Below are 21,776 nucleotides of genomic sequence, written 5' to 3' on the forward strand. Positions count from 1 at the left end.
TTTTGTTTCACTGTTGTTCATTTTGAATGCTAGTATGAAAATCTTAGAAAATAATTTTTAGATTTTATAGAACTTTATAGAGGAATGTCACCTGCTTTATCACTGTCAAATTGTAATTGTTCAATGTTTATTTCAAAGAATCCCTGCCTATTGGCATGTCTGGTGTGATAACAAGCTATTTACGTTTTATTAAAGATTTCAATTCTGCATATTATATTTTCAGATTGCTTAGAGACTTAGGAGGTCTGGTGGTCAACATGCATGAAGAGCTCAAATTACTCAGTAGCAGACTAACACCAATGCCATAGTACTATCATTCATTGTATTTTTGATTGTCTTGTAAGGTCTAGCACTTTGTGAAGTGGAAGGGCCAAATCTCATATGAGACAATTAAAATAAAAATAAAATCTTGGCACTTTTTAAAAAAGAAGCAAGTAATGAACTGCATCTACAACAGAGGTCAGCAAACTTTGGCTCCCAGCCTGTTAGGGTAAGCTGCTGGCATGCTGGGAGATTTGTGTGCTTGCAGAGTCTGAGGGTATGTCTACACTACAAAGTTAATTTGAACTAACAGACGTTAGTTCGAATTAACTTTGATAGGCGCTACACTAGCGCTCCGCTAGTTCGAACTTAATTCGAACTAGCGGAGCGCTTAATTCGAACTAGGTAAACCTCATTCTACGAGGACTAACGCCTAGTTCGAATTAGCTAGTTCGAATTAAGGGCTGTGTAGCCACTTAATTCGAACTAGTGGGAGGCTAGCCCTTCCCAGCTTGCCCTGGTGGCCACTCTGGCCAACACCAGGGAAACTTGTCTGCCCCCCTCCCGGCCCCGGAGCCCTTAAAGGGGCACGGGCTGGCTACACAGTTTGTGCCAGGTGCAAGCCTGCCAGCACCCAGCCAGCAGACCCTGCACCTGGCACAACATGAGCCAGCCAGCCGATGCCACCCAGCCCTCCCCCTCTTCCTGAGACCAGCCTGGCGACTCCCAGGAGCCTGCCCGGGGCTGCAAAAGGCGGGCGCCTGCTTGGTCAGGTACGGATATCGTGGACCTCATCGAGGTTTGGGGGGAAGCCTCCAATGTCCATGATCTCCGCACTAGCCACAGGAACGCGGCCGTGTACGGCCGCATGGCTGGCAGCCTGGCCGCCAGAGGCCACCAGCAGACCTGGGAGCAGGTCTGCTGTAAAATCAAGGACCTGCGGCAGTCCTACTCCCAGGCCTGCCTGCCAGGGGCCGACCCGGAGGCCTGCCCCCACTTTCAGGCCCTGGACCACATCCTGGGGGCTCACGCTGTCCATGCCCCCCGGGTGGTCATCGACCCCGGGGCAGAGGGACCCTTCCCGGACACCGAGGAGGTGGAGCCGGAGGACGCCAAGAGCCAGGAGCCTGCCGGGAGCCTGCCCAGGACCCAGGATGCCCGAAGAACCCCACATACCACATCACCTGTGTCGTCCGAGGCCGGGGAGGGCTCCACATGTGAGTACCATCATGCTCCCCTTATGTGTACAGGGGGGTGGAGGGTAGAGGGAGCCCAGGGACCATGCGCTTGGGCCTTGCCCACCATGGAGCAGCAGCTGGGTGTCATGCAGGGTCTTGGCCTTGCAGAGGGGGGCTGGATTTCACCCACCTTGTCCCCAGGGAGAACTGACTGCTGCTCTTGTTTCACCACAGCCACAGCACCTGGGACTGCAGGGCGCACCACCCCACCTGCAGCAGCCACCCGCGCCCAGGCCAGCAGGCGTGCCAGAAACGAGGAGGACTACCAGCGGTGGCACCTCTGGTTCCTGGAGCAGCACCTCTGCAACCAGGAGCATTGGGTCCGGGAGGACCTTCGGCTGTGCCAGTAGAGGTTGGAGACGCTAGAGGATCAGGGCCGTGCCTTCAGAGGCCACCTCCAGACCCTGGTGGACCGGTTCCTGCCTCCTCCTGCTCCAGCTCCTGCGGCTGCCCCAGTTCTCGCTCCTCCTCCCACCCCTGCTGCCCCTGCTCCTCCTGCCCCTGCTCCCCCTGCTCCCTCTCCTGCTTCCTCCACACCCCCCATTCCTCCTGCCCCACCCTCCACACTCATTTCCCCCCGAGGCCCCTGCACCCGCAGTGTTGCGAGACGGGAGAGCCAGCCGGACCCCCAACCCTGAGCTTTCCCTTCCCTTCCCTTCCTCCCCTTCCACCCCCTTCCAACTCCCTCCTCCCAGGTTTCTCCCTCCCCTCTGCCACCCTCACTCCTCCCTCCCCCCACCCCAGTTATGTAAAATAAAAAGAGATTTTTTTTCCAAAACAGGTGTCTTTATTTGACATTAGGAAGGGAGGTTAGGGAGGGGAAAGAGGAAGTGGTGGAGGGTGAAAGAAGGCCCCAATGGGGCATGCAGGGAGACTTCAGTCCTCCTCCTCCACATGGAAGCTCTCCCACAGGGCTTCCCGGATCCGGACGGCCCCCCGCTGGGCTTCCCGGACGGCGGCGGTGCGGGGCTGAGCATAGTGGCCAGCCATGCGGTCAGCCTCAGCCTTCCAGGCTGGCAGGAAAGCCTCCCCCTTTCGCTTGCACAAATTGTGCAGCACACAACATGCTGCCACCACGGGAGGGATGTTGTGCTCTGCGAGGTCGAGGTGGGTGAGGAGGCATCTAAATCGGGCTTTCAGTCGCCCGAAGGCCCCCTCAATGATGATTCGGGCCCTGGTCAGCCCCGCATTGAAGGCCTGGCGGGAGGGGTTGAGGTGCCCCGTGTAGGGCTTCATGAGCCAGGGCTGTAGGGGGTAGGCCGCATCCCCCACCAGGCACATGGGCATGTCCACGTCCCCAACCCTGATGTGGCAGTTGGGGAAGAAGGTCCCAGGCTGCAGCCTCTGGCAAACGGAGGAGTTGCGGTACACCCGTGCGTCGTGTGCCTTGCCGGACCAGCCCACATTAATGTCTGTGAACTGTCCCCGGTGGTCACACATGGCCTGCAGGAGGACGGAGAAGTACCCCTTTCAGTTCACGTACTGGGAGGCCTGGTGTTCTGGGGCACGGATGGGGATGTGCGTCCCGTCGATGGCCCCCCCGCAGTTGGGGAAGCTGAGGGCGCTGAACCCCCGGATGACGGCGTCCGGGTCGGCGAGGCAGACCACCCTGCGGAGCAGCACCCGGTTGATGGCCTTGACCACCTGCGGAGAGACACAGCAAAGCGCGAATCAGTGGGGCGCCTGGGTGGCTGGGAGTGTTCGTGCTCTGGCACTGCCCCGCGCCCCACTCCCGGAAGCAACCCCTGTGGGCCGCGTGTAGTACGGCCGAGGGAGACCGGCCCCTCCGGTGTAGGGCACTTTCGCCTCCTCTCCCTCATCCCCCTGTTTTCCCTGGGGTGGCCCATCCCCTCCTTGCAGCCCCCCTCGTCCCCGGCCCAGTGGCTGGCGAGTGCCGTACCTGCATGAGCATCGCTCCGACGGTGGATCTCCCCACGCCGAACTGGTTCCCGACAGATCGGTAGCTGTCCGGCGTGGAGAGCTTCCAGAGGGCGATGGCCACACGCTTCTGGAGGGGGATTGCGGGCCTCATGCGAGTGTCCCTTCTGCGCGGAGCAGGGGCGAGCCACTCGCAGAGCTCCAGGAAGGTGTCCCTCTTCATCCTGAAGTTCTGGGTCCACTGTTGGTCTCCCCAGCGCTCCAGGATGATGCAGTCCCACCAGTCGCTGCTGGTGTCCAGACGCCAGATGCGGAGGGGCACACCGGAGCCCGGGCGCCGCCGCAGCTGCTCCATGGCCCCCAGGGTGGCCAGGCGGAGCGGCAGGGGGCTGACGTGTACCAGGTGGTGCCAGGCAGCCTCCAGCCATTGCTGGCAGGCTTGCAGCAGCAAGTCCAGAAACTGCACCAGAAATTGCTGGGCGAGCTCTGGCTCCATGTTGCCACCTGCGGCGGCGGCGGCCCCGAAGGGAAGCACCTACACAGACGGGCGCAGAGAAAAACACTTTGCTGTCCCTCGGCGAGGTAGGCAAGCAAGCGGAAAAGCTGAGAACTGGCTGTCCAGGGGGATCCCTTTAAGCACGAGCCTCAGATAGCCTCAGACAGCAGCCACACAAAGCAACCACTGACCTGATGCCCTGCCAGAACCGGTTTCAGCTGCCCTTAAGTGCTCCCCAGCGTCCAATCAGTGTGGACGCGCTAGTTTGAATTAGCAAAACGCTAATTTGAACTAGTTTTTAAATCTAGATGCGCTAATTTGAATTAGCTTAGTTCGAATTAGCGATGTAGTGTAGACATACCCTGAGGGACGTGCAGACTGCAGGCATGGAGCCTCTCAGCTCGCATTGGCTGGGACTAGCGAATAGCAGCAGCCACCTCGTCCCTCAGCCCACACTGATGCTGACGAACTGGGAGTGGAAGTGTGTACACTGGAGTCAGCTTATAAAAGGGTCATTGATTTTTTTACCATTTTTTTTCTGGATCTTTTGGGGGTTGACACATAAACCAAAGGGCTTATGTTCAAGTATATTCGGTACTTACATGGTTTGCTGAATGAGTGCCATAATGTCTTCAAAAATTTCTGATTTCTTCAGTGATGGAATGCAAACTTCTAGAAATATTATGAAAAAGATTAATAAAAATATTACAAAGAAAGGATGAGAGGAGAGAATTTCATACATGCATAGATGTAGTTGATAACTTCTTAAACTAAAGCCTTAAGAAAGTCCTTGATCCTACATAATCTATACCCACATCAAAGAAGGGAAAACATTAGTCAATGAGGAAGTAAAAAAAAAAAAGTATAAAGAAAGGAAGAGAAGAGATTGGTGGTGTTACAAGGCAGAATTAAAGCTGTGAGTGCTTTAAACATACGTTTTGATTATTTACCTTTCAATTTAACCTTGACTCTGAATTATCTAGGTCAGTAAATTACTTAAATTACTGATAGAGTCAGAACCTCAGCTTGTTTAAGTCATCATCCCACCAATGAAAAAGTCACTTCTGGGGTAGAGCACAATGAAGGTACACTGATTTACACCAGCTGAGGATCTGGCCCGTGTACTCTCTCCTTTATTTTTAGTTTATCTTAATTGTTTGTTAATACTATTGACTGTAATTCTGAAATCTTGAAGAAACATTTCAGTTGTAAATGCCACTGGTTCCTTAACAGTTGGATTTTTTAGGTGAATGAAAATAGTGCCTATGCACTGTTCTTTAAAACATCTTATTTAAAAAGAGCTATTGACTTTTTAATATGGGTCTATGTGTAATAGTAATACTAAAATAAATTTGAAACTGTGACTATAAAGTCCACTCTAGAAAAATTCCTACTGACTCCCACTGTTAAGATTGGGCCCTTGATAATTTTTTAAATTTTTTAATCTTAACATTCAAGCAGCACAACCTTGGTACAGGTTTAACTCTAAGCATTACAGTGAGGGTGCCTAAGACAGATGGGGGAAAAGATAACTAGAATAATCAGTAAGTAAAATGAATGATATTTGTTTGACTCTGGCTGAAGATTGGACAATTGATGTTTGGAATGATCCAGATTTACAATAAGCCAAAATATAGTGAAAACTGATTTAATCAGGGTAAAGCTGAACAGCCTGTGTATCCAAAACAATCTAGTCTTGAGATTGCCAGATAAGGAAGAGAAGGCCTGAAGAGAGGCTCAGGGCTAGAATTTTAAAGGTATTCAGACACCTAGTGGGATTTTCAAGTAGCTGCTTAGTGCCTATTGAAATAAAAAACAGCTCCAAGCATGGCACCCATATTACTTGTTTCCTGTGATATTACTGCAATGCCTCTTTGCAGTGTTTCCCTGAAGGTGGCTTGTTGGATCTACCTTTACCCATGCATTCTGCTATGGGGACAGGCTCTACGCTGCAAATAGTAATAAAGATAAATAAGAACAATTATTGTACTCCTACCATGTGTTCTCACTTGCTACTTGGTAATGCACCTTTCAGTGGCAAATTTACTGACAGGGACATTGGCATCAGCAGCAGACATAGAAGCACATTGCACAGGGATCTAGCTGTCAAGCTATCTGGAGCAGCTTAAGCATATGAGTACCAGCCTCAGGGCAGACTGTTAAGAAGCAGAGCAAATATTCCAAATTAGTTGTGAGCTCTATGCTTAGATTTCACCAACCATTTATCAAGTATGAATCCATCAAGCACGATAACAGCCTTAACATGGAGTGTCAGAAAGTGCTCTTGGACACTCTGATCTATCCTGCCAGCCAGGTAAGTTTGCTTTTGTGACAGAGGTCCCTTACCCTAAAAATCACTATATTCTGGTTACTCCCAGTCCAAAAGGACTAGTCACGTATCCCAGATTAATTGCACTTTAGATATTATACTAAAGACAATGTTTGTAGTCAATCCTATAATAAATTAACTAAAGATGAATTAATTAAGAAAAAAGAAATAGTTATTTACAAGGTTAGAGCTAAATACCCACCCACCCACACACGAGTTACATTCTCAGGCTATGTCTACACTGCATTTTTTCCCCCTTCTTTTTCCGCTTGTTTTTTTCGGAAGAGGTTTTTCCAACTTTTGGCCAGTCTACACGGGACCAAATGTGGAAAAAGCCTCCGCTTCCAGAAGATCTCTTATTCCTCATAAAATGAGGAATACAGAGATGCTGAAAGAATGCTCCCGCTTTTTCGGAAACTGTTCTGAAAAAGTGGGAGCATTTCCTGGACGCGGCAGTCCATTTCAAAATTTGGTGCTGTGTAGACAGCACCAAATTTTGAAATAGAATATCTTGAAATAAGCTCGAAATAAGGTACACAATTTGCATAGCTCAAATTGTGTAGCTTATTTTGAGCTAGTGCTACAGTTTGGATGCACCATAACTGAAAAAACATAAAAAACAACGAATAGTTTTGCAGTTCCTAAGAGACTAACAAAAAATGTAGACAGAATCATGAGCTTTGGTGGGCACAGTCCACTTCTTCATATGAAAGTGTTTTCACTTCACTGAACACCGCCATAGTATTTACCTGATTTCTTTCCTCCTCCCTCACTGTGATCCTCAAAGCTTCCTTCTACATTTCAAGGTAGTGTAATTAAGATACAATACTGTCAATACAAATGCAATTTATTATATCTGTGGGAGTACCTTTAAATTTGTTGTCCTTTTCACCTGAATATTATTCATACAAAAACATTTTTATAGTACAACTATGGAATGATGATTCTGACTAGTCTGTTAGCTGGTTTTAGATAGAAATATGGCAGGATTTCTTCCTTGAAATTGCGAGCTTTAACTATTGATGCATCTGCTCCCATTATTCAAACTGAGAAGCACAAGCACCTTATAAAAATACTTTCAAATGTTTACCCTTTATACATCTAATTTGAAGATTTGTCAATGTTATAACAGAATAAAAATCATCATGCAAGTACATGTTACCTTGGCATCCCACTACATAAATGATAAGAACTTTACCACATTTATATCACCCTAAAAAATTTTGTCAAGTGAAAAATAGACTGGGTATGCTGCCACCTAAATTTATTTCACATAGTGTTACTATTTTGTTGGATGTCACCCATTACTCACAAAGGGCCAAATTCTAAACTTTTTTTTTGCACAGCCCACATTAATAGGCAGTCTCTGTGGGAGATGGGGAGATAGTTTGCCCTAAGCATGGATCACCAGCATAGTCGGTGCTACATTCAATGAATGCAGTAACATCTGTGCTGCTGAATGACTTCCCGCTTGTGGAAGTTTAATAGGACCGTGAGTATGTGAATAATCTGATTTAATCAGGCCTCATCCCAAATCGCCCTGTCTGTGCGAATATGAAGAAAGTTGGCACAGAATGGTGCAGAGGTTTTGCATAGCGATTTCACAGTTCCCGATCTAGCACTCCAGGGTATGTCTTTACTGCAATTGAACACTTATAGAATCATAGAATAATAGGACTGGAAGGGACCTCAAGAGGTCATCGAGTCCAGCCCCCCGCGCTCAAGGCAGGACCAAGCTCCACCTACACCATCCCTGACAGATATCTATCTAACCTGTTCTTAAATATCTCCAGAGAGGGAGATTCCACCACCTCCCTTGGCAATTTATTCCAATATTTGACCACCCTGACAGTTAGGAATTTTTTCCTAATGTCCAATCTAAACCTCCCCTGCTGCACTTTAAGCCCATTACTCCTTGTCCTGTCCTCAGAAATCAAGAGGAACAAATTTTCTCCTTCCTCCTTGTGACACCCTTTTAGATATTTGAAAACCGCTATCATGTCCCCCCTTAATCTTCTTTTTTCCAAACTAAACAAGCCCAGTTCATGAAGCCTGGCTTCATAGGTCATGTTCTCTAGACCTTTAATCATTCTTGTCGCTCTTCTCTATACCCTTTCCAATTTCTCCACATCTTTCTTGAAATGTGGCGCCCAGAACTGGACACAGTACTCCAGCTGAGGCCTAACTAGTGCAGAGTAGAGCGGCAGAATGACTTCACGAGTTTTGCTTACAACACACCTGTTGATACAACCTAGAATCATATTTGCTTTTTTGGCAACAGCATCACACTGTTGACTCATATTCAACTTGTGGTCCACTATGACCCCTAGATCCCTTTCTGCCATGCTCCTTCCTAGACAGTCGCTTCCCATCTTGTATGTATGGAACTGATTGTTCCTTCCTAAGTGGAGCACTTTGCATTTCTCTTTATTAAACCTCATCCTGTTTACCTCTGACCATTTCTCTAACTTGCTAAGGTCATTTTGAATTATGTCCCTATCCTCCAAAGAAGTTGCAACCCCACCCAGTTTGGTATCATCCGCAAACTTAATAAGCGTACTCTCTATCCCAATATCTACATCATTGATGAAGATATTGAACAGTACGGGTCCCAAAACAGACCCTTGAGGAACTCCACTTGTTATCCCTTTCCAGCAGGATTTAGAACCGTTAACAACAACTCTCTGACTACGGTTATCCAGCCAATTATGCACCCACCTTATCGTGGCCCTATCTAAGTTATATTTGCCTAGTTTATCAATAAGAATATCATGCGAGACCGTATCAAATGCCTTACTAAAGTCTAGGTATATGACATCCACCGCTTCTCCCTTATCCACAAGGCTTGTTATCTTATCAAAGAAAGCTATCAGATTAGTTTGGCATGACTTGTTCTTCACAAACCCATGCTGGCTATTCTCTATCACTTTATTACCTTCCAAGTGTTTGCATAGGATTTCCTTAATTACCTGCTCCATTATCTTCCCTGGGACAGACGTTAAACTGACCGGTCTATAGTTTCCTGGGTTGTTCTTCTTCCCCGTTTTATAGATGGGCACAATATTTGCCCTTTTCCAGTCTTCTGGAATCTCCCCTGTCTGCCATGATTTTTCAAAGATCATAGCTAAAGGCTCAGATACCTCCTCTGTCAGCTCCTTGAGTATCCTGGGATGCATTTCATCAGGACCTGGTGACTTGCTGACATCTAACTTTCCTAAGTGACTTTTAACTTGTTCTTTGTGAATCCTATCTTCTAAACCTACCCTCTCTCTGCTTGTATTCACTACGTTAGGCACACCTCCAGACTTCTCGGTGAAGACCGAAACAAAGAAGTCATTGAGCATCTCCGCCATTTCCAAGTTTCCTGTTACTGCTTCTCCCTCCTCACTAAGCAGTGGGCCTACCCTGTCCTTGGTCTTCCTCTTGCTTTTAATGTATTTATAAAAAGTCTTCTTGTTTCCCTTTATGCCTGTAGCTAGTTTGATCTCATTTTGTGCCTTTGCCTTTCTAATCTTGCCCCTGCATTCCCGTGTTGCTTGCCTATATTCATCCTTTGTTAGTTGTCCTAGTTTCCATTTTTTATATGACTCCTTTTTTATTTTGAGATCGTGCAAGATCTCCTTGTTAAGCCAAGCTGGTCTTTTGCCATATTTTCTATCTTTCCTACACAGCGGAATTGTTTGCTTTTGGGCCCTTAACAACGTCCCTTTGAAATACTTCCAACTCTCCTTAGTTGTTTTTCCCTTCAGTCTTGCTTCCCATGGGACCTTACCTACAAGTTCTCTGAGCTTATCAAAATCTGCCTTCCTGAAATCCATTACCTCAATTGTGCTGGTCTCCCTTCTACCTTTCCTTAAGATCATGAACTCTATTATTTCGTGATCACTGTCCCCTATACTGTCTTCCACTTTCAAGTTCTCAACTAGTTCCTCCCTATTTGTTAAAACCAAATCCAGAACAGCTTCTCCTCTGGTAGCTTTTTCAACCTTCTGAAACAGAAAGTTGTCTCCAATGCAGTCCAGAAACTTATTGGATAGCCTGTGCCTCACTGTGTTAGTTTCCCAACAAATGTCTGGATAGTTGAAGTCCCCCATCACCACCAAATCTTGGGCTTTGGATAGTTTTGTTAATTGTTTAAAAAAGGCCTCATCCACCTCTTCCACCTGGCTAGGTGGCCTGTAGTAGACTCCTAGCATGATATCACCCTCGTTTTTTACCCCTTTTAGCTTAACCCAGAGACTCTCTACACAGCTATCTCCTACATTCATCTCCACTTCAGTCCGTGTGTACATTTTTAATATACAAGGCAACCCCTCCTCCCTTTTTTCCCTGTCTGTCCTTCCTGAGCAAGCCGTACCCTTCCATACCAACATTCCAATCATGCGTCCCATCCCACCAGGTTTCTGTAATACCAATGATATCATAGTTGTATTTATTGGTTAGCAATTCCAATTCTTCCTGCTTATTACCCATACTTCTCGCATTTGTATATAGGCATCTAAGATATTGATTTGATCTTGCCTCCCTGTTGTGCCCTGACCTCCTTTCTCCTTGCCATTATAGGCCGTAGTCCCCCCCATTTCCAACCCATCTCCCAGTCCCACACATGCAGCACTTACCTGTGGGCTTTGCTCACCTGCCCCCAACAAACCTAGTTTAAAGCCCTCCTCACAAGGTTAGCCAGTCTGTGTCCAAACAAGGCCTTCCCGCTCCTAGAAAGGTGAACTCCATCTCCGCCAAGCAGTCCTTCCTGGAAGAGCACCCCGTGATCAAGGAAGCCGAATCCCTCCTGGCGACACCATCGTCGCAGCCAGGCATTCACCTCCAGGATGCACCTCTCTCTGCCCGGGCCCCTACCTTTGACTTGTAGTTGGCCTGTGTCAGCTGGCTCAGACTCATGATACTTGGGCTGAGGGGCTGCTTAACTCAAAACAAAAAATTCAAATCTAAAGTTAATAAAGGGGACTTAACAATGTCCTTCTCTCCCTTGGTCATTTTATTACATAAAGTATTCAGTCATGCGTGCAAGTTCTCTTGGAGCCTGGTTTTTTACAGTATTTTACAGTGAAGTATACTGATAATAAGAGGCCTCAGATATAAAAGATGACTTGTCAGAACTCCTCAGCATTACTTGCTCATGAACATATTAACATTTTATAATCTAGTTCTGAAACAGGAAATCTATGTACACAGACTATAGCTAACAGCAAATAAAATGTATGCTTCAGTAATAAGCCCGTTTTACCTGTCATGCATTAGACAACACTGTTCTCTGAAGTTATAATGTAGTTTGAAATGTCATGTTCCATTATACACTCTCCAGTTTATGCAAAACATAGTAGACAGCATTGAGTGTTAAATCAGCCTCTACTGATGCAATACACTGAATATTTCAATAATTCTTTTTAATGTTGAATTTATTTTGATATTGGGTATTAACTATTCTCAAACATGCAATAGTTAATGAAATTATAATTTAAAAACCTGGGACTGGACTGGACCGGACCATCTGTTTTTAAAGCACAGAGCTCTATTGGAGGAATTTGCTTAATAGTCAATTGCACAATATGACCCACAATTCCAGCCTTCATTACAAGAAATCAGAGTGGACACAGAATTACTAAACATTGAAACAGCATAGGTTAAGACCATACTGAAAAATAGTTCTTGTTAAGGCTCCAATTCACAAAAGCATTCCTATTGAGGAAAACTCTTAAACATGTCTATCTTTATTTAACACATTGGGATATAAATATGTGCTTAAGTGTTGTCCTGGATCACAGATCATTCCATTGCCCTTTGAAGTCATTGAGAGTCTTTTCACTGTGCTACAGGTCTGGTCCTTAGAGTCATTGAGTTCATTTTGGCTGCAAATAACATATTCTCTTATTCAATATCAACATGACCATCACAGTAAAGAGTAGATATGCCAGTTCTGTGCATGGGATGGTTTTCAACATGGGAAGATGTCACAGGGTGACACTAGCCCTTTAAAAGTGAGCAGGGCCAATGCATCTGTGACAGTTGTTTCAGCTTACCTCATTGAGCTTTAAAAGAAGGCACCTGGGCTTAGAGGGACCTGGTGAGGAAGTGGCTGGGTGACATGGGCTGACTACTAGTCTGAAAGGGATAAAAATAGTAGCATGAGACTGTTGCTGCCTGCTTTCTGGGAATATGAATCCTTGGAGAGTTAGGGCTGGCAATCTCCTGAGTGGGGAGGCAGAAGAAGACTGGGAATTATAGAAAGGAAATTGCTGGGAGCTTTATCTCAGGGTGAGTTGAGAAATTGTGTTTTTGTTGATTTTACTTAAATTTGGTCATATAAAACCACATAAAAGGACTGTGGGCATGGCACTGAATCCTTTATACCTGGGGAAAAGCCCTGCCTGGTCACACATGGTAGAGAATGCAGGCAGTTTGAAAGTGTCTTGATACATGGGGAGAGTGAGGCCAGTCTTGAGTGGGTCTATTTTAAAGGAAGAGGGGAAAAGAGGGAGTCAAAAGGCAGGGAAGTCATCTTCAGCCATGGAATGTTTTCTTTAATGGGTGTACAGAGGAATACCAGTGACTTCCAGGCTTCCTGCTTCAGGACTGGGAAGTGGCCAATCAAGTGCTGCAAACTTAAATAATCCTTCTGCAGATTTTGGTAAATCAAAAGAGACATCAGGAAATGTGCTGGACAGGCAGAGGTAATGAGTGACAGTAAAAAAGCAGCAACAGTACACAGGAGAGATTCTGCAAAGGGAAATTGTTAGTAGTTACAGATACCAAGGAAGGAAAAAATGTCTAAGGGCCAGAAGGCTTAAGTCCCAGTTGAGGGCATGCTGTGTGTGCGCATGGGAAGGTCATATTAGAAGGACCTGTCCCAACAGGAACAGTGATGGCAAGGATGACTCTGCACAGCTTGATGCAAAAGATACTGTAGGGTACTGGCTGATATTCTGTCTTCTGCTAAAGCAAGGGCAAGGTTCATAGGTTGTGCCTATGGGCCAGCAAGATATTAAAAGGCATTGTCCATATAGGGGAAAAAGTTGAAGCAAGAGAACAGAAGGGGATCCCAAATTGGATAAACCAGAAATAGTTAGATATTGTGGTAAAATGTGCAAAAAGTTTAAAAAGGAGTGGGTGTTCACAGCACCAATAGAAGACTGGTGGGAAGGTAGATATAATAATGGTGTGTGTGTGTGTGTGTAGGCCCTACAGTTACTCATCTGACTTGTGTGGTAGCGGGTGTGAGGACACCGAAGAAAAGATTATGATCACAGAGACAACCCGTGGCAAGGTTGAGAACAATACAGAGGTTAAATGATCTACTGATAGGATGAAGACTTTGCTTCCAATTATGATGTAGGAGGGGAGTGGCTGTCAATCCCTTTCAGGCAAGATGCCAGGCAAAACCCCCTATGACTCTGGCATCGAGAAGAAAGTAGAGGGGTTCTGACTGAGCCCAAAGGCTTGGAAATCTTGGAAGACTATATGCTCATGATACTGGAGGATAGATCTGAGTTTCAATGCCAGTTGCCTATGCTTTCTCTAAAGAGGAATGGTTACAGTCAGGACAGACATGTAAGGCCTTCTATTAGTAACACATAACCCAGTACAACCTGCCACAGGTTGGGTGGGTTGGCAACTAAACTGGGAACTCCACCAGTCACAACATGGTGGAGGGTATACCAGAAAGCCATTGGAATGAAAACCAATGTCCAAAAAGGACTAACTCTGTCAGGTCCTGCAGCGTTGCAGCCAAATCTTGGCTGAACAAATGTTAGGGGAGAAATCACTGAATTAACAATAGAGCAGAAAAAATAACACGAAACAAAGAAATATGCATGAAAGAAAATATATTAAAATAAAGACAAGCTGTCAGGGGAAGGGAAACCCAGGGAGGGCTTGCTGCCACTCTAGCTGCTGCCCGGGAAGGGAAGCACCATGGACAGGTGAGTAGCTGCTGCTCCAGTGTAGCCAGACAGGAACCCCCCTGTAACATCCATCTTTGCTGTCTGGAGCCTCAGAGATGCAGCTGCACCCACAGACCTCAGTACTGCTGCTCAGGTGGTCCCCGAGGCTAGCTGCATTGGCTGCTGCTCGGGCTGGCCCTGGCCCCAGATGCCTGGAGCTGACAGAAGTGAGGCTAGTGGGGCTGGTCCCAGGCCACTTCATCAGCATCTGGTGCAACTGGTCCGTATTGATATTCTGGGAGGTGGGAAGGTGCAAGAATAACAAGCATATATGAAATGGCATATATGCTTTGTTCTACCTTTTTGATGAGTACTGCAGTGCCACAGCTTGTTATAATCTCTTAGTGAGTGTAAATATGGAGGTAGGAAATTTAAAAAAAATAAAACTAAGGGGCTTGATCCTCTAATTCATTACACTGATATAAAACCAGTATTGTTGTACATATGTAGGGCCACATCCAAAACTGGTGTAAATTGAGGTAGTTTCATTAAAGTCAATGTTGTAATGTACACCACTTGAAGGAGCTGGCCCATAGTATTTTCAAGACTTGTTTTCTTTGTTAAATGTAGACTTTGATATGAATTTACACATTTCCTGATTTCTGTGTGCTTTGCTTTCTGAATCTTTAAATTGCACTAACCTAATTTATGCATTTAGGGACAAATTTTGCAGTTCTTAGTTCTTCCTGGATAAAATTCACAGTAACTCTGAGGGAAGTTGGCTCAGTGAAGCACTCCAGGATTTGGCCTATAGTCTTCATTAATGGTTAAATTCACTCCTAGACAAGTCCTCTCTGGAATAATGAATGCAAGACTAGGCCCTAAATTAAAGTAAATGCTGACCAAAATTAATTTAATCACGTATTAATTTACAGATTGCACGAATTCTCCGTAACATTGGTGTGAGCATTTCTGATGAAAACTTTGAAGAAGTATGGAAGCAGGCCTGCATGAAACATCACAGTGGAGAAGTCTGTGTAGAATCCATCAGAAATATACTGGATGAGATACAAGCATCACACACAAAATGCAGTTGAGGATTTTTGTTCTTTGTGGTATTTTATTTAAAATAAAATTATCCATAATTTTTGTGTAAACTAGAATAAAAGTTGAAATATGTGTTTACAGAATTCAAATCCAGTCTATAGCCCTTCTATAAAGAGCATTGGAGACTTTATGTATGAAAATCTGTTCTTTCCCCCCATTTATGTCAGTGAATTGGGCCATTGATTTCAGTGGGAACAGGACTAGGTATGTTATTTGTTTATAAACCGAATTCAGGTTGTTTTGCTGCATATTATCATATGATTTAACGTGCTTAAGAGTTCAACATTACATATTGAGCCTGAACACTTTTTTTCTCTTGTCTTTGTTTACAAAAACAGAAACCATTGCATAAATATTTGAAATGTTTTTTACATACTGAGAATAATTAATTAAATTAAATAAACTTGTCTGATTAAGAGTGATTAAACCAGTATTTCTTAGTAAAGGAAAATTGATTCTCTGCTTTCCAAAAATCCTTGTTGGTGTCAACAAAATGGTAGTTAATGTTGAACTAGTTTTCATAATTTATTTGAACTTTGGAAAAGTCTTTGATGAGGCCTCTCACAGGAGGATACTAAGAAAACAAAATAATCATGGATTGAGATGTAAAGTATTGACTAAGGAAGCAAAGCAGGAATAAATAGCCAATTTTCAACATGGCAAAAGCTAACAGCATGATACACCCAAATTTCTGATACTATAAACCAGTATTTAATTTGGTTCTTGGTTTATGTGAGATGAAGGAGCTGGATCTTTCCACACTAGTGGAAGCACTCAAAGCATGGCTAAAGGATGTGATTCTGGACATCTTCAATGACTTATCTTTATTATTGTAGTGTAACTACATCCAACTGAAGGACAGCTCTTTGCCTGGGTTTTGTCTGTACTGAGTAGTATTCTGAGGGCTAATGCATTCAGGTTAGAGAAAATTATTCAGTGGAGGTGCTGTGGAACCGCTTCACTCCAGGGAGACTATCAGGAAGAATTTCGTCACATGGATGCCTGGTAGAACTCCCCAGCAAGTAGGAAGTGCACATCTGCTACTACCTCCCTTCATAGGGGATAGTTCGCTCCCCTGTGTAAACCAGTCCCATTCTGTGAGTTAGTGGAAAGTGGGAGGCACTGTCAACTGCCTGCTTGCCCCATCACTTTGGGATATCCTTGGGAAAAAAGGATGGGAGCAATTCCTGAACATTCTGCATGAAATCCTGATCCTTCTGAGTCAGGATTACACTACCGAGTAAAGTTATGCTTGATCCTTATGCTGTTGACACAAGATGGGGACGGAAGGAGGAGTCATTGTGGCTTCTTTGTAGCTCCAGAAGTGTCAGCCCAAGATTGGGTCATAAAAAGCTTAAAAAAAAATTTTTTTTTTGTTTCTTATGGAAGTTTTGAGATGAAAGAAAGGTTTAGTGCATTTTTTTCCCTGTAAGAACTAAGTTAACTTACTGGATGCATATATTCATAGGAGATATTGTGTTTGTGTAGTAACTGAAAATTCTCAATTTTACATGCAATAATACAGACACCCATTTTCATATTTTTTTCTTTCAATAACATAATCTTCATTCCTCCTCCCCCCTCCCTCCACAAGTGGAATGAAATGAAACATTCTTCTTGGACGGCCTGCTAAATAAGCACAAAATAAAAAAGACTGATAAATCCTGTTTTAATCTTTTGCCAGTATGTTCTTAACCACAGAATAAAGCTTCTCTTTTGAGGAGGGATTTGAAATGAATACGAAGCTATGTTCACCTAACCTATTCATGTCTTCCAAAGCTTTAAAGGATTCATCATTGAACAGGCCTGTAAATTCCACTTGCAGTTACTTTCTTTGCATCAGAATATATACGCAAACTCATAATAAATGTAATCACTATGTCACATAGCAGCCAATGAATTTTAGAGAAACTCTACTTTTGTGAAAAGGTTTTTAGAATATATATAAAATCCTTGTGCATAAATCTCTCTTTTTGTATTTGGTAGTCAGCTCCACGTTTGCAGATTCAATGATATATTTTTAGGCTTCATAACTGTACATTGTATTCAATAACTTTACAGTTCTCTTGGCTTATATCCAGCTGACAGTAATGACAAAAAAAACCCTCTATTGTAGTATGAATGCATTTGTCCAGTCTTCAGCATTGGTTCAGCCAGTAGAGCAGGCTGCTTTTAAGTACAACATATTATATATCCAATACCTATGTTGCCAAAAGGGATCAACTAAAAACTTTCAGCAGTGCTCAGATGCTGCTTATACTGTTAAACAATCAAACTTAACCAGTGAGTGTGTGGGCTATAACAAAAATATTAGTTCCTTTCCAAGTAACATTTCACAGTTACAATACATGGCAGAAGTAACCAAACTTTCTTAATCCATGCTAGGTATGTAATACAAAGTATTAATCACAGAGTATATAATATTCAGCCTTCATACTACTGTATTCAGAGTATCTAGAAATGTGAATACTTTGTCAAAATTGAAGGGTTCAGAATTTGTCAGGCTAAATCCATTCTGTTGCAACTACATTAGGAATAATTTGGTCCATTGTTACTTTGCAGTGTTTTCTTGAAATAAGATGTTCTCTGAAATATAAAACACTCATATAGCTGCACTGTCTCTTTCTTAACTGTAAAATCATTGATGTAGTGATTACATTTTTATTTCTGTCTTGCTAAAAAAATACTCTGAAGAATAGCTTATTTAATAATACATCTATTTTAATTAGCTCTGTCAAGTATCTTTCTCTTCTCTTAAAAATTTAAAACAGATTTAATGATCTGAACTTACAGTGTGGGAGGTAAAACAACTTGCATGATCTTTTTGTTAAAAAAATGCAAAGAACATTAGCCTCTCATTCAGTAGCGTATTGAACTGTGAAAAATTGGTGCTGAAGATGAGAATTTTGAAAAACAAAAAATAGTGAGGTTAAAGGGTCTCAGTTACAAAATTATTTCATGTATGTATTTGGGCTCAGTTAATTTCACACTCTCTCAAATTCCTGCCTCTATATAGTAGGCCTATAGCTTGTGGGTGAAATTTGGCAGTAATTTACATCCTGTGACAAACCATTGGACCAGATTTTCCTCTCACACCAGTTTTATGGTGGTGAAGTTCCACTGGATAAAAAAGCAGTTATTGCTCATTTCAGAGAGTCGTAGAGTTTAGAGACCGTTGAAACACTACATGAGAATTTAAACACTAGTATGATTGGAGAATCAAACCCCTTTGTTTATAACAGGAATACCTGTATTATAAATCTGTAAAATTTGGCCCTGTATTACGATTGCATTGTGTCATTATTTAATGCCATCGATGTCTTTTATTTTTAAATACTTCTACTTAACATTTTTTTCAACAAACAAATACAAGAAGTTTAATTTAACTGCAATTATAAACAAGACAGGGTGCACACATGCACAAACCATTGTGAATCTCAAGTCCTGCCCTCCTAGGATAATTTTATTTTTAGGAGTTTACCCTTAACATTTTGCAGAGACAAGTTCTAAACTTACTATTCAACAAGTTTTATTTTGTAGCTGGTAACTCCTGTCACATAATCCCCTAACTTTCCTGTTTTGATTCTTGAGCAGCTCTTCCACTCACAAAACACATACTGCTCAGTGAAAATATCAGAAAAAAACATACAATAAATATGAAGGAAAAAGAGAAGAGATAACAAGAATAACAGAAAAAAAATTCTTCCATTAAGTTTCTCTGCATTTCTACAAGGGCATGGATTCAATACACAGTTCCTTGATGAAAGTACCGGAGGGGGGGAGAGCTTCTGAGTCTTTTGTGCTCCAGCTTTTCAGAGAAATACCTAAGATCATAGTTCCTTCTAAGGTGCACAAAACATTCTTCCCCCGCCCACTTCCTCTGGAGAGCCACACAGCAGCACTCGCATGACAGGTGGCTGCTCCGGTGGGCGGGGCTGGCTGAGATGGTGCAGTGAGGAAGCCACTTGGGTGGGGGGCTGGGACCTGCTGTATAGCGTGGGGGAAGAGGCCTGCTCCACTGGCCAGGGTTGCCATGTGGCAGGGAGAGCTGGAGCCTGTTCTGGCAGCTGGTGCTGGGAACCGGACCTGGCACATGGTGAGATGGTGTATGTGTATGTGTCCCGGTGGCCTGGAATGGGAAATGCTGCATGGCTGGGGGAGGAGGCGGGGTCTACTCCAGCGGCTGGGAATGGGACCTGATACATGGCGGGGTGTGGTTCTGGTCCGGTGGCTGGGAACAGGTGTGTTTTAATAGATTGGGTGCCATGGTGGCACACATCCAAACCAGTGCACATGACCTCAATATTGGTGCACAAGCCAAAACTCATTCCACTCATAGTTGGAAAATCTTAGAGGGAACACTGACCTAAGATTGGCCTGTTTCATTGCTGCAAATGCGCAATGCGGGTCTTGCGGATGCACAGTGCAGGGCTGGCGAGTGGATTTTGCAGCCGTTTTTCAAGCCCTGTAAATATAGCCCAGTTTCAGGTGTGAAACTGACTGAGTCAGGTAAATTTCACAGAGGCTAATGCTCTCGCCACTGGGGAATAGCCCAATTCATTTGTCAGCTGCTGTGTGTAATTATTTGGGTGCAATTCTCAGAAAGCTAGTTGCCCTTGAAGAAACTCTGCACCAGAAATAGTATTTTATCTGTTTTGGCTACATGAATAGTCAAAAGTCTCTTGTAATTAATCACATGGCCCTAACTGGGTGGTGTTTGTTGCTAGAAGGACTCTCTTCAGGAAGCTCCCATTTGCATTTTTACAGTTTTTTTTTTATTGATGGTTGTCTCCATCTGCTCAAATGACATATCATCTTTCTGAGAGGGCACATTGCTTTTCTACCAGATGGGTATGAGTTTTCACACGCCAGAGAACCATTATGTCCAATACGTGTCATTTTTAGGGTAGGATTCCAGTCCAAGATGGTGAAACCACAGTTGGTATATGACTTCTGTGCTTAACTTTAAACTTGTATTTCATTATTTCTCCTTATATTTTGAAAATGCCATAATAAATTACCCAGATATGAATGGATAGAATTTGGCTGTTGTGAGTGTGGATTAATGTACATGCAAGATTGTTACAATAAAGTTTTCACTCATTTTTCATTTGCCAGGGGAAACATTTGTTGATCTTTGCTGAAGTACTACGAGTAATACCATTTTAGCAGCCTGGTGCATAGCTCAATTGGCTCTACTCATCCGTTCTGCAACCTTTGGTGGATGGATTTCATTATATCTCATTTTCACTAAAAAGAGCACTTTATGTAGTTAAAAAGTGTATATGTTTTTGGTGTTGAAAATACAGGTTGAACTTTTCTGGTCTGGGACTCTCTGGTCCAGCAACATCTGTGGTAGATATTTCTTCTGTTGTTTTTTTTAGCTGAAGATTTTAGAACAGGAGATTGCCCTTTTTTCATTTTAGAAAGAATAATCTTTATTGTGCTATGCATTTTTAGATCAGATTTTATCATACAATCAGAGTCAAAGCCAGGTCAGCTGAATTGCTGAAACATACTTATTTCTAAAAATACATTTTCCTTAAGCCTCAAAATCTTCTGCAGAATCTAGGTTATGTGAAAGAGCATGCTTCTGATTGGATTTGAGATGGAAGAAGGAGTTGAAATCAGAGGGCAAAGGCTTTTAAATCACATGGATTACCAGGTGACTTTGTTTTGCAGTTATAAATGAGTTTGCAAGAGTGGAAACAAAACATTAATTAAATCTCACAATTATAATGCACAAAATTGTTCCTGCAAAGAATGGGAGAGATTGAAAATACAACAAAACTGAGGACCACATTCTGCTAATAAATATAGGTGTAAAGCATGTTACATTAATCTTTTCCATTTTAACGTGGACTCCAGGGCAAACATTACATTAATTCAGGGTGGTTAGTATGAATGCAATTCAGGGTGTTTCAATTAGTTCAATGCACCTTATTGAAGAACAGTCAAATAAGTGCTCTGCTATAGATAAAGCCTCAGATTCTGATCTGTGTCTGAAGAAACACTACTGAATCAATTGACACTACTCCAGATGTACACTTGGCATGAGTGCATTGGCTGTTGTATTTTGATTTTTGGTGAATGGAAGGAACAACATAAGTACTAAATATTATTTTAATATGTATTCCGGTTACTGCTGCATCTCTTTTATTGTCTTATTGGTGTGAAATTCTCCTTGGGAAAAGAGCTTGCACAAGGTCAATGTACTTCATAAGTCCTCAAAATAGGCATTAAATGGGGTTTAAGTCATTCATAGATCAATAAATTCTATTGTACATGTTTAAAGTGAAACAAAAAATGAATAGCACTTCTAAGAGTTATGAATAGCTTGCTTATATGTAATATTGTGATAATTAAGTTCTGTTGTTTTGTGGCTTGTAGTGTTGAATCTCATTGTCACAGCTGGGAATCTTCCTTTTAAAACAGAAAATGCTCATTTCTAGTCCAGCAGGTTCAGAAATATCTAGATCTTCAATTTATTACTGGAGCAACAATGTGCTGATTTTTGGGACAATGAAACATTTGAGGGCGAGGTAGAGAAAGGGGAAAGAGGTAATTTC

At 43.3% G+C, this 21,776-nt stretch overlaps 2 protein-coding genes across 2 annotated transcripts in view; both read left to right on the forward strand.

Moving 5' to 3' along the window:
• EFHB (EF-hand domain family member B) overlaps window positions 1–16,012 on the forward strand; it is a 49,274-nt gene extending 33,262 nt beyond the window's left edge. Inside the window, exon 13 of the mRNA XM_075922088.2 lies at window positions 15,036–16,012. Coding sequence (XP_075778203.2) covers window positions 15,036–15,197 — 162 coding nt within the window. The 3' untranslated portion in view covers window positions 15,198–16,012. The remainder of the gene's footprint in view (window positions 1–15,035) is intronic.
• LOC149525412 (uncharacterized) lies at window positions 679–6,435 on the forward strand. Its single transcript, XM_089776639.1, has 2 exons — window positions 679–1,478; window positions 1,674–6,435. Exons 1-2 carry the CDS (start codon window positions 1,130–1,132, stop codon window positions 1,847–1,849), a joined length of 525 nt encoding a protein of 174 aa, XP_089632765.1. The 5' UTR covers window positions 679–1,129; the 3' UTR covers window positions 1,850–6,435.
• Window positions 16,013–21,776: the final 5,764 nt, after the last annotated feature.

Source organism: Pelodiscus sinensis, chromosome 2 (genome assembly GCF_052426305.1).
Source record: "Pelodiscus sinensis isolate ZL-2025 chromosome 2, ASM5242630v1, whole genome shotgun sequence".
Classification (NCBI taxonomy): domain Eukaryota; kingdom Metazoa; phylum Chordata; order Testudines; family Trionychidae; genus Pelodiscus; species Pelodiscus sinensis.